This window comes from Ranitomeya imitator, chromosome 8 (genome assembly GCF_032444005.1).
Source record: "Ranitomeya imitator isolate aRanImi1 chromosome 8, aRanImi1.pri, whole genome shotgun sequence".
NCBI lineage: Eukaryota > Metazoa > Chordata > Amphibia > Anura > Dendrobatidae > Ranitomeya > Ranitomeya imitator.
In genome coordinates this window covers 194662470-194676094 of record NC_091289.1, presented here as the reverse complement: position 1 = coordinate 194676094, position 13625 = coordinate 194662470, and the positions used below count along the sequence as shown (strand labels likewise).

The following is a 13625-nucleotide window of genomic DNA, read 5'->3' as shown; positions in this document are numbered from 1 at the left end:
TCCAGGCTCCCGACCACTGGATGTAAAGCTACAAAAGAAGCTGAGAATACGGAGCTATGCCTGTTCCATAACCCATATAGAAATTAAGGCGGATACGGAAACAGCGGAACTTGCAATATCTCCTATATATTCTTAAAAGCTGGCGTTACCCGTGATGTTGTATCCATAAAGCCCCAGGACCGTCCGGCCCGTAGCCTCGGTGCTTCACTGCAGCGGACCCATTATTCTGTTCAGAGGAGACGGATCGCCGCTAGCTGACGATTTACCTGGAGACACAGGAGTAGAAGAGACAGGTGTGAGGAATATCCGACGAGACAGCGAAAGACTGAGAAAGAGAAGACACGAAAGGCAAAGAAGAGACAAAACCGCTAAACCCAAACTGGATATTATCCGAGATTTATGGCTTATTAACACGGTTTATTATAATTGGACAAAACCGAAGATAAAAACAAAATAAGCAAATACCCTGCAGTGAATAAATAGTAACAGTGCATGAAAATAACATTATTTATCAAGAAACCTAAATCCAATTCCACTGTGTCAGAGAATGTCGCTGACCCATTGCTCCCTGTGCACCACGTGCGTGTACAAATCCGACAGGCGTTTCACGGCTTCCTCAGGGGTCGGGTTATACACGTTGTGCAGCACAGGGAGCATTGGGTAATAAACAGTTCTGTGACCGTACACTGCGGCTTTGAATTTTTACATTACTCCCTGATCATTGGTCATTTCAGTCCTTCTTTCAGTTATGTCTATCACTATGTGTTTAATCTCTGGCATGGACTTATTTTTGGCTTTTTTGCAGCTTTCGCCCCTCCGTAGTGCATTGTACCACATTGTTCATGGTCAAGTCTTCACCTCTGAATCGGATTTCATCATTACTCTGATAATTATTGTTTTGTGTCATTCTAATAAAAGTTGGAATTTTATATAGTTGATGGATGTACGACTCCTCGATTTTGTCTGAGCTATATTTGCTATTGGAGCCCCTGGCCTTTATATAATTGGGTTGTTTTTTTTGGCCGCTTATTCCAAGGTTTCGTGTCATTCTAATAAAAGTTGGAATTTTATATAGTTGATGGATGTACGACTCCTCGATTTTGTCTGAGCTATATTTGCTATTGGAGCCCCTGGCCTTTATATAATTGGGTTGTTTTTTTTGGCCGCTTATTCCAAGGTTTCCTAGACTTTTGTTTAGTTCAGATGATAATGACTGTAGATTACTGAGCATGCCCACAACCATCTCCCATAAAAGATAATAGGTGATGCTGCAGCTCAGCTCCTCTCCCTCCCTGCATAATAACCTCTCCACAGAGCATGCTTGCAACACTCTCCCTTAGAAGACTATGTGATGTCACAGCTTACCTCCTCCCCATCCCGGCATAATAACCTCTGCACAGTGCATGCCTGCAACACTCTCCCTTAGAAGACTATGTGATGTCACAGCTTACCTCCTCCCCATCCCGGCATAATAACCTCTGCACAGAGCATGTCTGCAACACTCTCTTAGAAGACTATGTGATGTCACAGATCCCCTCCTCCGCCTCCCTGCATAATAACCTCTGCAGAGCATGCTTGCAACACTCTCCCTTAGAAGACTATGTGATGTCACAGCTTACCTCCTATCCTTCCCTGCATAATAACCTCTGCACAGAGCATGTCTGCAACACTCTCCCTTAGAAGACTATGTGATGTCACAGCTTACCCCCTATCCTTCCCTGCATAATAACCTCTGCACAGAGCATGTCTGCAACACTCTCCCTTAGAAGACTATGTGATGTCACAGCTTACCCCCTATCCTTCCCTGCATAATAACCTCTGCACAGAGCATGTCTGCAACACTCTCCCTTAGAAGACTATGTGATGTCGCTGCTCCCTTCCTCTCCCTCCCTGCATAATAACCCCTGCACAGAGCATGTCTGCAACACTGTACCGTAAAAGTAAATGCGTCCGATTAATAAAGAATTTATGACTTACATCACATTTATCTTGACCAGTTTGTTGTTTTTTTCTTCTCTTGGTTCTCATAATCATCTACAGAATTGAGAATTTAATTAATTAAACATAAAATAAAAAAATAATAACATAAAATTCTGCAATAAAATGAGTTTCCCCCATCCATCTGACTGCAGATCTTATCTCTGCTTTTCAGCATTGACATTTGCTTCCTTCACCTACGACTGCCAGGGAAAGCTCAGATAACATCACGGGAAGCGGCCGCTTTACACCCCTCATATTAGTGGTCAATTTCCCGATAAATGACCATGAAGCCTCCAGATTAAGGTACATAGGACCGAAATCATTGCACTGGGGCCGCTGTGTATATCGGTGGTCTCAGCCCTTTCTATAACGCCCCCATTTGTATGGAGCAGTCAGTGATGGCAGCAATCATTTACAGTAATGTGAGATTTCAGGACTGTGGACAGGAACGATGTAAGAAGCCCAGATACCTAGAACTGGTGGATCTATAGGCTGTCCGGGAATGAGGGGACTTGTAGTATTTCAACAGGCAAAGGTCGATGGCCACGACTTTAGAAGAAAGTTAACCTGACCTGCTGATTGAGGGGGATGGGACTGATAAGTAATATGGATTTCATTATGCCCAATCCTGTAATCCCATTGGAAATTATTTACTGCTTTATGTGTCTGGAGGAGGGGGACAGAGGGGTCCGGAGGAGGGGGACAGAGGGGTCCTGAGGAGGGGGACAGAGGGGTCCTGAGGGGGGGGGACAGAGGGGTCCGGAGGGGGGGGACAGAGGGGTCCGGAAGAGGGGGACAGAGGGGTCCGGAGGGGGGGGGACAGAGGGGCCTGGATGGGGGACAGAGGGGTCCAGAGGGGGGGGGGGACAGAGGGGCCTGGATGGGGGACAGAGGAATCTGGAGGAGGGGGACAGAGGGGTCTGGAGGAGAGGGACAGAGGGGTCCGGAGGAGGGGGGCAGAGGGGTCCGGAGGAGGGGGACAGAGGGGTCCGAAGGAGGGGGACAGAGGTGTATGAAGGAGGGGGACAGAAGGGTATGAAGGAGGGGGACACAGGGGTCCGGAGGAGGGGGACATAGGGGTCTGGAGGAGGGGGACAGAGGAATCTGGAGGAGGGGGACAGAGGGGTCCGGAGAAGGGGGACAGAGGGGTCCAGAGGGGGGGAACAGAGGGGTCCAGAGGGGGGGAACAGAGGAATCTGGAGAAGGGGGACAGAGGGGTCTGGAGGAGGGGGACAGAGGGGTCCTGAGAAGGGGGACAGAGGCATCTGGAGGAGGGGGACAGAGGGGTCCGAAGGAGGGGGACAGAGGTGTACGAAGGAGGGGGACATAGGGGTCCGGAGGAGGACAGAGGGGTCTAGAGGAGGACAGAGGGGTCTAGAGGAGGACAGAGAAGTCTAGAGGAGGACAGAGAAGTCTAGAGGAGGCCAGAGGGGTCTAGAGGAGGACAGAGGGGTCTAGAGGAGGAGGGGTCTGGAGGAGGGGGACAGAGGGGTACGAAGGAGGGGGACAGAGGGGTATGAAGAAGGGGGACAGAGGGGTCCGGAGGAGGAGGACAGAGGGGCCTAGAGGAGGAGGACAGAGGGGTCTAGAGTAGGAGGGGACAGAGGGGTCTGGAGGAGGAGGGGGACATGGGGGTCTGGAGGATGGGGCAGAGTGGTCTGGAGGGGGGCAGAGGGGTCTGGAGGAGGAGGGGGTAGAGGGGTCTGGAGGAGGAGGGGCAGAGGGGTCTGAAGGAGGGGGACACAGGGGTATGGAGGAGGGGGACACAGGGGTATAGAGGAGGGGGACACAGGGGTATAGAGGAGGGGGACACAGGGGTATGGAGGAGGGGGACACAGGGGTCTGAAGGAGGGGGACAGAGGGGTCTGGATTCTTGGGAGTCCCTGTGCTTACAGTCATGAAAAATCAAAACCTGTTAAGACTTTTGGTTGCAAGGTGTGACTTTTCCATCACAGAGATCAGGTTAGTTGTTGGTGCCTAATGGATGCTGCAAACCCCAAACTGAAGAGGTGCCGTCAAAGTGCCCATCGGCCATTGATCATTAGTATCTCCAGCGAGCGCCCATGGACACATACTGGCAGAAAGACAAAGGAGCTACTTCCCCTAGCAACCAGATTACAGCCAATCAGATTACAGCTCTCATTCTTATACAACTAATGACAAAACCAATGCTGCAATCTGATTGGATACAATGAAGCTGCTGCCCCTAACAGCCAACCAGAAAACATTTCTCATACAGCAGAACCCACCATGAAAGCCTAGATATAATTGGTTGTTAGTGGAAACAGCTTCATTACAGCCAACCCAATTACATTTTTTATTCCTATTCAGAAAATTATAAAATGAAAGCCTATATCCGATTGGTTGCTGGGGAGTAACCACACTAATTCCTGTCCTGTTTTTCACGCGTCGCTCATATGAAACTGACCATATTTTTACAGGTGAAGTAAAGGTTCATATTCTATTCTGGGACTAGTTGTTCCTCTGACGCCTCCTGAGTCCTGACCAAGAGTCACAAGCATCGATATCAGCTTCCTTACCCGGCATGCACTGCGCTGGGTAGTAGCTTGACAACAAGTCACGTGACGTATTCAGCGAGTCACGTGACGCGGAAGTGCCTCCTGTCACCTAGGAGCCAGGAGAGAAGATGGCGGCGCTCAGCTGCGGGTGCCGGGCGCTGCTGTGTGCGCTGCTGCTTGTCCTCGGAGTGAGCGCTCAGTATGCGGAGGTGAGAGGAGGCCGCCATTATATGTAATGTGTGCCGCTGTGAGGTGACAGACAGACAGACAGAGCGGGTCCCGGCCATTCATTGTGCAGACATCACACGGTGCCTGACATGGGGGTGCTGGTGCCCAAAGTAACCACCCAGGTGGCAGCGGCACGAGGTCAGCCCCCCAAACATGGACAACCCCTATAATTAAAGGGGATGTGTGACTGGGAATATAGCTATCTGCATAGTGCAGACCTCACACGTCTCACAGCTGAGGGTTTGTTACACTTGTGTCCAGTTCACTATCAGCTCCGGGTTTATACATTGTAACAAAATACCAGAGCAGAGGAGAAGCCTGTGCTCCCGGCCTCAGGTCAGGTGTATGGGCGGGGGGCTCAGTGCCGGAGGGACCCCCAACAGGCCACACAGGACTGTGGGCAGCGACTCAGCCCCTGAAGAAGCCAGGCTTTCTGGCGACACGCGTTGGGCATTTCAGTGCCCCTGCCTCCCTCATGTTTCTTATGTCTTGTCGCACCGATGTTCCATAGCGGCATCGCTTTGCGCAGATTCCATCCACAGGCCCAGGTTGTACGGGCTTTCCCCTTTGCCTCCCATTTATATGACACAAGCCTCTTCTGATATGTGCAGGTTTGCTCTGATTACATGCCTTATCAATGGATTATCGTTTCTTTCTATAGGGGCTGTTTATGCACTAGGCTTAGATGATATGAGCCAGGGCTGTGGAGTTGGTAAGCCACAGTGGCGACTCCTTCATAAATGGCCAATTCGTAACAATAAATTTACTGTTGTTGTCAAATATTAACATGGTGCTTATTCAGTTTCTCACCATCATATAAGTAATTAGACCACTTAGAGCAAAAACTATATTTATTAGAATACAATTAGAACATATAAAATTTATTTGCTAAACTTTTCTAAACTCTTGTAAGTAAATATGCAATAAACACTGTTATGCAGTTAATAAGAAGAAATCTATAAATTTGTCCTCAGAAAAAGTATTGCCTCCGTCAGATCCTCCTTCATGGATGCCCTCAAATCTGATCTAATTATTTTGAGAGCAGAGAACGACCTCTCTATACTAACTTGGGTTGGTGGCAAAGCAGTGACCACTCGGGCAACATCTCTGACAATGTCAGGATACAGAGGAATCGCTTGTTGCACTGCTATTTTTGATGAACGGTCAAATTTCTCAATTTCTTTTAGTGCACATGAAAAATTCTGCTGAAATGTACTGGATGTGTTCTTATTTGCTTATCACTGTTGTTCATAGTTTGATAGAACATATATATTTGAGTAACATTTATAAAATTCATATGAAAGTTCAATTATGAATTATTAATACATTTTTTTTAAAGCTGGAGTCGGTACATTTCTACCGACTCCAACCAAAACTAACTCCGACTCCACAGCCCTGATATGAGCTTCTACTGCTTCTGTATTCTGGGGGCTTTTTTTTAGCAGACATTTTTCTGTTAACAACATACCAAGTCTCACAAACGAAATCTGTTAATATTGCTCATCTGAGGAGTGGATTATTTATTATTTCTTACTGTCTGTCCATTTACCATTACGGTCTATGGAGTCGTGCCTTATTGCTTAGTTGCGTTATTTATACAGCGTGACTTTGTTCTATCTTGGCATGTTTTTGGGGGTCAGTTTTGACACTGACTTGTATGTGGCTTGATGTGGGGGTTGTTGTTTTTCATATTACTGAGGTGTGGCAGGGGCATGACCCTATTATAGGTCAATGTTTAGTCTTGCTTGCGGTTTGCAATTTTAACTTTTGCAGTGTTGTGTATTATTATTTAATAAAGTTTACATTTTTTGTAATATTTTTTCTTTAGGTCATCCCTGTTGTATCCATGCTACTTTTCTTTTGCTTGCTTGTGTCACATTTATTTAGCATGTAATGGGAGATCCCTAGCAATAGTGCCCTCCAGCTTTTGGTTGTTTTTACAGCTGAGGGTTTGTTACACTTGTGTCTAGTTCACTATCAACTCTGGATTTATACATTGTAACAAAATATCAGAACAGAGGAGAGGTTTGTGGCCTCAGGACAGGTGAATGGGCTGGGGGCTCAGTGCCGGAGGGACCCCCAACAGGCCACTGCAGCTTGGCCCAGGTCTGTACATGCAGGACTGTGGGCAGCAACTCAACCTTTGTGTCGGGGGGGATAAAAAATCTGCCGATGGTCAAGATGCGTCTGGTGGATTTGGTGCATTTATTCGGTTCTTCTCAAGGTTTTATTTATTTTCAGGAGGTGCTTATAATTCTGCAGATGAATGGGACAGTGACTGTAGTCTGCCCCCAATCTGCTGGCAGTCGATATATTCTAAAATCAGAGCGTTCCCTGCACATCCAGGCTTCTCCAGTGTATAGTGGGGGACGGGGCTCTGACCACTTGGACCCCATGATGTCAAGAATAAGTCTCTGATCCCATTCTGAGTGAATCAGAGGTGCATGCGCTCAGCCTCTGCTCCGTTCCGTTCCCTGTTTACAGGACTGCTGGAGAAAGCCAAGTGCAGCGAGCCGCTATTTCCAGTATTCCCATAGAGAATCAATGGAGCGGCGGCAAGTATGTGCTCCATTCAGGATGTGGCTATGCAGAGCCCAATTGTTGGGGGTCCCTAACCCGCTTACTTTGTTGCTAATAACCCTTTAACCCACCCCTTTATTCACCAGCTGCTAGCATACAGCAACTCTGTTCCTGTAGAACTAATAATTATTATTATTACTGTTATTAGTTTGCTTTTCATCTGAATTGTTGACAGTGCAGTTGAACTATCTGCCCCCATCTATGAGATGACTGACACAGATCTGACTTCAGAAATTCTGGATGATCAGCCGGTGTTACAGTGAATTCTAAAAATCCGAGCTTATAACCCGGAGGCTTTATTTCTGGATACGACTGACTTGCTGAGCCAATTTCTGTGACAATGTTTATTAGTGGTCATTATTGAAGTCCTCCTATCTGAAACCATCTATATATTGTACTTCAAATGTAAAAAAAAAAAAAATAGAAATATCCTTTATCAAATTTGCACTATTCATCCTTGTCTGGACCCCTGCAGGTGCTGGACTCTCCTCTTCCTCAGTCATCGTGTCACAGGCAGAGGGCTCCCTGTGCTTCTTTTTTTTTGTGTTTGTACCAGGGCTGTGGAGTCTGAACTACCGTAGTTTATTATTTATTAGAGTTGATAAAAAGGTAACGATTTCAACTCTAGCTAAAGAGAAAAAAGAATATAATTTTATAGTTTTTTATTATTTTGGTAAAATTATTATTTTTGTCAGTCCTTAGACAATTTTATAAATGTTAATCACTTTAATTTAGGTCCTATTATCTAATGTCCCTGTTTATAAAAAATAAAATGATACAGTGATGTCACTCTTTGACTTCAGTAAATGTATTACTATTTTTTGGCCATTTGTGAAGGGGTTGGAACCTTTGCTTGCTGACTCCAAAGCACTTGGCGTCGCGTGATGAAGGGGGCTGACTGTTCAGTAGCTAAGCCAACCTCCTTCTCCATCACAGCTAATGCAGGCTCACTGTATACATTTTATGAGAGCGCTCTATTTTGATGGAATAGTGTCATAAAGTACGGTAAGCCCTGTCTATAGGGCATAAGGATATCATAAAGGGGTCCTCCACTCAAACTCCCCTTCTATAAGCCAGAGGAAATAATAACTCTAGTTGAGCATCCACAGTACGAGCTGTTCTTGTATTAGATCGGCGGCCATTTATCTTGATGCCTGACCCTGACATGGAATTGCACCTTTCTCCTGCTGAGGATGTGACTGAATGTCCACAACTTCCACTGCAGCGGTCTAGGAGCCGGACCTGGGGTGATTGACTGGTAGCCTTGTGGGTCCGCTAGTGTCTAGATTTGTGATTACTTCCATTCGAAGGGAGATTCATTTATTATTAACTAATGGTAGAAATTCTCTGTTAACCTGCAGGCGCCTCTTGAAATTGCTGAACTCTAAATGGTTTTGGTGATGTAACTTTCCTGTATTGTCTTGTATTTCTAGAATAAGGCGGAACACTTCTTCAGAAGCGGACACACAAATAACTGGGCAGTTTTGGTAAGTGTTATGTTTTTCTTGCTTTCATTGAGGCTATGATGTTGTAGATCTTTACACATGCTTAAAGGGACCGTCTCCGCCATTTTCTTATGTCATGCCAATCACTCAGGATCCCCTCTGTTGGCACAGAGTTGCTGGAGTGGATGGTGTTGTCAAATTGGGAACAATCCTTTAAATTTGGCTTGTCTGGGAATTTTGTGAACACGCCACATACAGAGTATTTTATCTTAGTGCATTGGTGTACCACACGGCCAAACCCTTATTGAAGGCTGGCTGTTTCATTAGGTATTGCACCTGTGCACTTTCTATTTTGTTTGGGTCCGCTGCACCCTGCTTGTGCATTTGTATTGAGGCCTATTTAGACAGGTAAGCATCTTTGCCTGTTTTTTGGTGTTTTGTCTGGGAATTTCAAAAAGTTGTTTTAATATAAGAAGCATTACTTACCTATTAAGCGCTCCTCTTTTTGAGCGCCACAGAACATTTTCAATCATTGCATTATCACAAGTGAAAAAACAGTGTTCAACCCCTTGTGTAACCGGACTGGTCCGGGAGCCCCATCATTCATCCTTGCAATTCACTGGTATTGCACCCACAGCCATCATGTGCAGGTTCCCATGCAGTAACTAATCATGTCTCTTTCTTTAGGAGCTTAGGGCACGCTATGTAGATGATGAGATTTTGAGATGGAAATGGCTGCAATACCGATCTATATTGTTACCTATAAAACTATATAAACCAATGCTGCACCTATATTGAAGGAAAAAAAACTGTAGTAAGCTGCACTGAATGCCGTTATTTGGGGCAAAGACTAGCTGCTGTGATATCTCCCATACACGGCGCACACAGATATGTGGGAATCCTTTCTCTATGTAGCACATGTTCAAAAGCAGCAGTATATAACCAAAAAATTACCGCACACTCAGACTCTATATGATGCAAAAAGTGTTCAACAAGTTTATTACAAAAAAAAAGTTGCCATGAAATAGAATGAAGCACAATAAATTCAGATTAGACCAAACCCAACGTTTCGACTCACCAGGGTCTTATTCATGGGGTTACTTGGTTTTCCAGAAGTGCGTATACAAATGGCAGAAAAGGAAAGCAGGTGGGCATTCTTTTTAACGTAAATCCTAAGGTGTCATCAGCAATAAAGTGCATAGAGATGAAAGCAAATGGCAAATAGTGGCGTTGTAACGCATAAGCTGAGCCTGTTACGGTTTGGAGCTGCAGTACTTCCGTATGGAATTCAAAATGGTGCAATAGATGTGGGGGGGAGGGGAGTTAATGAGTCCACACACCCTTACTGGTAAGACAGGACTGGACGTGACGGACCTGTATTGTCCTTGAGCCAGAGTGCATATATGCCCAGTATAGTAGGATGCACTGAGGTAGTGGGGGATGCTGGATGTCTTGGCTCCCGCTGTGACCGCTGCACCCAGGGTTCTGTACAGTCCGATGTGATAGAGTATGAGAGCGGCTTTTTGGTTATATGACTCTTTGGGCCTTCGGGTCTGTCTTACCAGCACCTCAAATTATTTTGATCAGAGTGCATACCATTATTCTTTCTACAGAAGCAGCAGCATGCAGGAAATCATACAGCAGTACTAAGTGCTGCTGAAAATGTAGCGCTGAGGTGATATAAAACAATTACTAGAAAGCAGCAGCGCAGATCTGCTTGTGATTGCCTCTTTTTCACTCGGCTCTCCAATTTCCATAGACCTAATGGGCAGCTGCAATCTGATCCCTCAGAGAACTTTCACTCCATCCTCTCTGCGACCAAACAGATTGTGTAAAGGTACCTTCACACTGAGCGACGCTGCAGCGATACCGATAACGATGTCGATCGCTGCAGCGTCGCTGTTTGGTCGCTGGAGAGCTGTCACACAGACAGCTCTCCAGCGACCAACGATGCCGGTAACCAGGGTAAACATCAGGTTACTAAGAGCAGGGCTGCTGTCAGTCCTTGCCGGCGGCGGTGGTGCCTCGGTGCCGGCGGCGGAGCCTCGGTGCTCTACAATGTGCTGAATCAATCACTTGATGTATAGTATCAGGGTTCTTGTATTCTACATATTGGGCTCTTGCTGCTTATATTTGTGGTATTGCTAATCCTTGGCACTATTGTTCTTTCTCAGGTTTGTACTTCTCGATTTTGGTTCAATTACCGACATGTGGCAAATACTCTTTCCGTGTACAGAAGTGTAAAGAGACTTGGAATCCCCGACAGGTGAGAGCGAGCTTATCATTTCTCTGCATATACATCATTTGTCACTAAAACCTATGCTGTCTTTGTAGGTAATGGTAATGTGTATACAGTGATGGATATATCACCTCTGGGTTGCGATTGTCTCTTATTTCAGCGGGCAATATTGCAATACAATGTTCTTTTCAATATTCTTACTAATTTCTTAATGATATAGGGCCGAATAATATGTGAGAACCAATCCCCACTGGTTCCAGTGAATGTTTTCTGGCTTCATCCTCTGAAATTAAGGACATGTGGACTCTTTTCTTTCCTCGGGTCCTGGTCAGATCCATCATCAGCCCTGCTTTCGATATTTAACCACAGCGTATGCCATAAATCTATGATATTTCCTGCCGGGTCCCACCTATCTCCAGCATGGGGGTCCTGGTGTGCACCTACATTACCACCGCCATTTATTCTCTTCCTGGATATGGCAGCTGGTGGGGAGCCGGACTCCCATCTATCTGACACCTTGTGGTTACTGACAGGTGACAGTAGAGCGAAAGATAAAAAAAAACACACGAGCGCAGCCATGCACTGGATAAATAGTGCTGCCGTCTATATTTTCATTTTTCAGCTTTTTCAATTTTGTGCATTTTTTTTTTTTCTAACAAAGCTGGCACAAGTTATTGCTGGAAATAAGACATGAAGCCTCCACACGTTCTTTTGGATGCTTCAACTACTTTATTCCTGGAGTGAGAATTTGGTGCCAAAAACGACTGATAAAAAAAATAATCGAGGGAGCTGGCTGTATTCATGAGCTAATTAATAGGGCGTCATATCCTGGAGACAGATCTGCTTTACACTGGTCATAATCATCCAGATGATATCAATGACCCCTATCACTGGTCAGATCTTAACCTTTCTGATCCTTTCTTTCTGTTCCAGAGGTGTTCTGCAGCAGCTGTTTATCTCCCTTCCTTAAAGGAGTAATCCCCATCTGAATGTAGTGGCAGCCGATCCTGCACCTCTGTGCTCCTTTCATTCTCTACAGGGTAATCGCTATACTCCGCTGTCCCGTAGGGAATGAATGGACTGGAGACGGCCAACACCTCGGCCCCATTCACACTGCAAAGCCCTGCTCTGGGGATTGCTGGATGAATGGAATAAGGTAGAGCTCTAAAATATACAGAAAACTCCTTTAATCCCCTAAGGATAAAGACAGTTTTTATTTTTGCACTTTCTTTCTCCCACGTTGTCTTCCAAGAGCCGACCTCTTGGCCGTATGAGGGCTTGTGTTTTTTTTCACTTGTAGTTTTGACACCGTTTGTTTTACAATACAATTTACTGAAAAACAACAAAAAGTGCAATGAAATTGGTAAATTGCAGGTTAGCCCTTGTTTTGGGGTTTTGTTATTCTGCGATAAAGACTTGGTACCGCAGTGTGATTGTGGTGATTCCAACTTGTGTTTTTTTTATCTTTAATATATTTTAGTGGTTAAAATAAATTCAGAAATTTGTACCCCAAAAATTTGATTTATTGGTGTTTCGTGAGATCTGTAACTTTTTTTTTTCCCGTGGATGGAGCTGTGCGAGGGTTTTTTGCTCTGTGAACTGATGCTTTTCTTGGTACCGTTTACGGGTGCATACAGCGTATTGATTGCTTTTTACTGCATTTTTTAGGGGTTGGTGTGGTGACCAAAAAGCATCAATTCTGATGTTTTACATTATGGATTAAATAATTATATATTTTAATAGCTCAGACTTTTATGCTCACGGTAGTACCAAATATTATATTTTAATCTTTTCTATTTTTGGACTGAACAAAAGCGGGAACGATTCAAACTTTTCTGCTTTTTAAATACAGTATTTATAAAAGCTTTTCTTTTAACTACTGGATTTTTCACATGAACCTGCGATCCTTTGATCACTTGCACTAGTTTAGCAGGAGGGGCAATTTGCAGGCAAAACACAGACACCCCACCAGGAGGGAACCATTTAAGTGATAATAGAGTTTAGTTGGTTTCGGGATTTTTTTTTTTCTGCAGAGCTGGAATTTAACCCTGTCCTTCCCAGCTAAGCTACATTGGCTAAACAGCAGAGATCAGAGCTAAGTCCAATCACTAGAGGCCGTTGCCGGCTATGTAAGAGAGCCCCCAAGCCATGCACTAGGACATTCCCTAGGGCGTACGGTTACTTCCTGGGGGAGGCAAGGGGTTAATTAAACAATGCTCCTAGCCAAGCTCCATAGATGTCTATATAGTAGGTAATAGGAGATATATATGGCCGTGCTATAGTGTTGCCTGGAGTCTGGGAAATGTATTTCCTCCATTGCTGCTTGCTTGCACATCTGCCTTCTGATTCCGGGGGGGGGGCACATGCCCCTTTGCCACCTGGCCCAGCCCGCCCCTGCTTCTGAACATGCTATGGTGAAGCAGGGCATGCTGGGGATTGTAGTTTGGCTGCAGCCAGTGAGTCTGTTTGGTGGCCGTGGCCCTAATGCATGCCAAGCCGTGATCCTGCACAGATACGAGTGATGTCCGTGTAGAAGACGGCGCTTTATTAGCAATTTCCTATTCTAATGTCACCTTGAGATTCCATTTATCTGCACATTATGAGCCGCAAGGAGATAAATGGATGTAAAAGAGG

At 45.4% G+C, this 13625-nt stretch overlaps 2 protein-coding genes across 3 annotated transcripts in view; one reads left to right on the top strand and one right to left on the bottom strand.

Moving 5' to 3' along the window:
• The window catches only part of AK5 (adenylate kinase 5), a 161435-nt gene extending 156901 nt beyond the window's left edge, over positions 1-4534 (bottom strand). Inside the window, exons 1-3 of the mRNA XM_069738313.1 lie at positions 4409-4534; positions 1978-2034; positions 150-266 (exon numbers count right to left, since the gene is read on the bottom strand). Coding sequence (XP_069594414.1) covers positions 150-167 — 18 coding nt within the window. The 5' untranslated portion in view covers positions 168-266; positions 1978-2034; positions 4409-4534. The remainder of the gene's footprint in view (positions 1-149; positions 267-1977; positions 2035-4408) is intronic.
• Positions 4535-4567: 33 nt separating this feature from the next.
• Positions 4568-13625, top strand: part of PIGK (phosphatidylinositol glycan anchor biosynthesis class K) — a 123869-nt gene continuing 114811 nt past the window's right edge. Inside the window, exons 1-3 of one of the 2 annotated variants that reach the window (XM_069738305.1) lie at positions 4568-4708; positions 8741-8794; positions 10927-11018. In XM_069738305.1, the coding sequence (XP_069594406.1) occupies positions 4628-4708; positions 8741-8794; positions 10927-11018 (227 nt within the window). In that variant the 5' untranslated portion in view covers positions 4568-4627. The remainder of the gene's footprint in view (positions 4709-8740; positions 8795-10926; positions 11019-13625) is intronic. The other variant, XM_069738304.1, reaches the window with a different exon arrangement.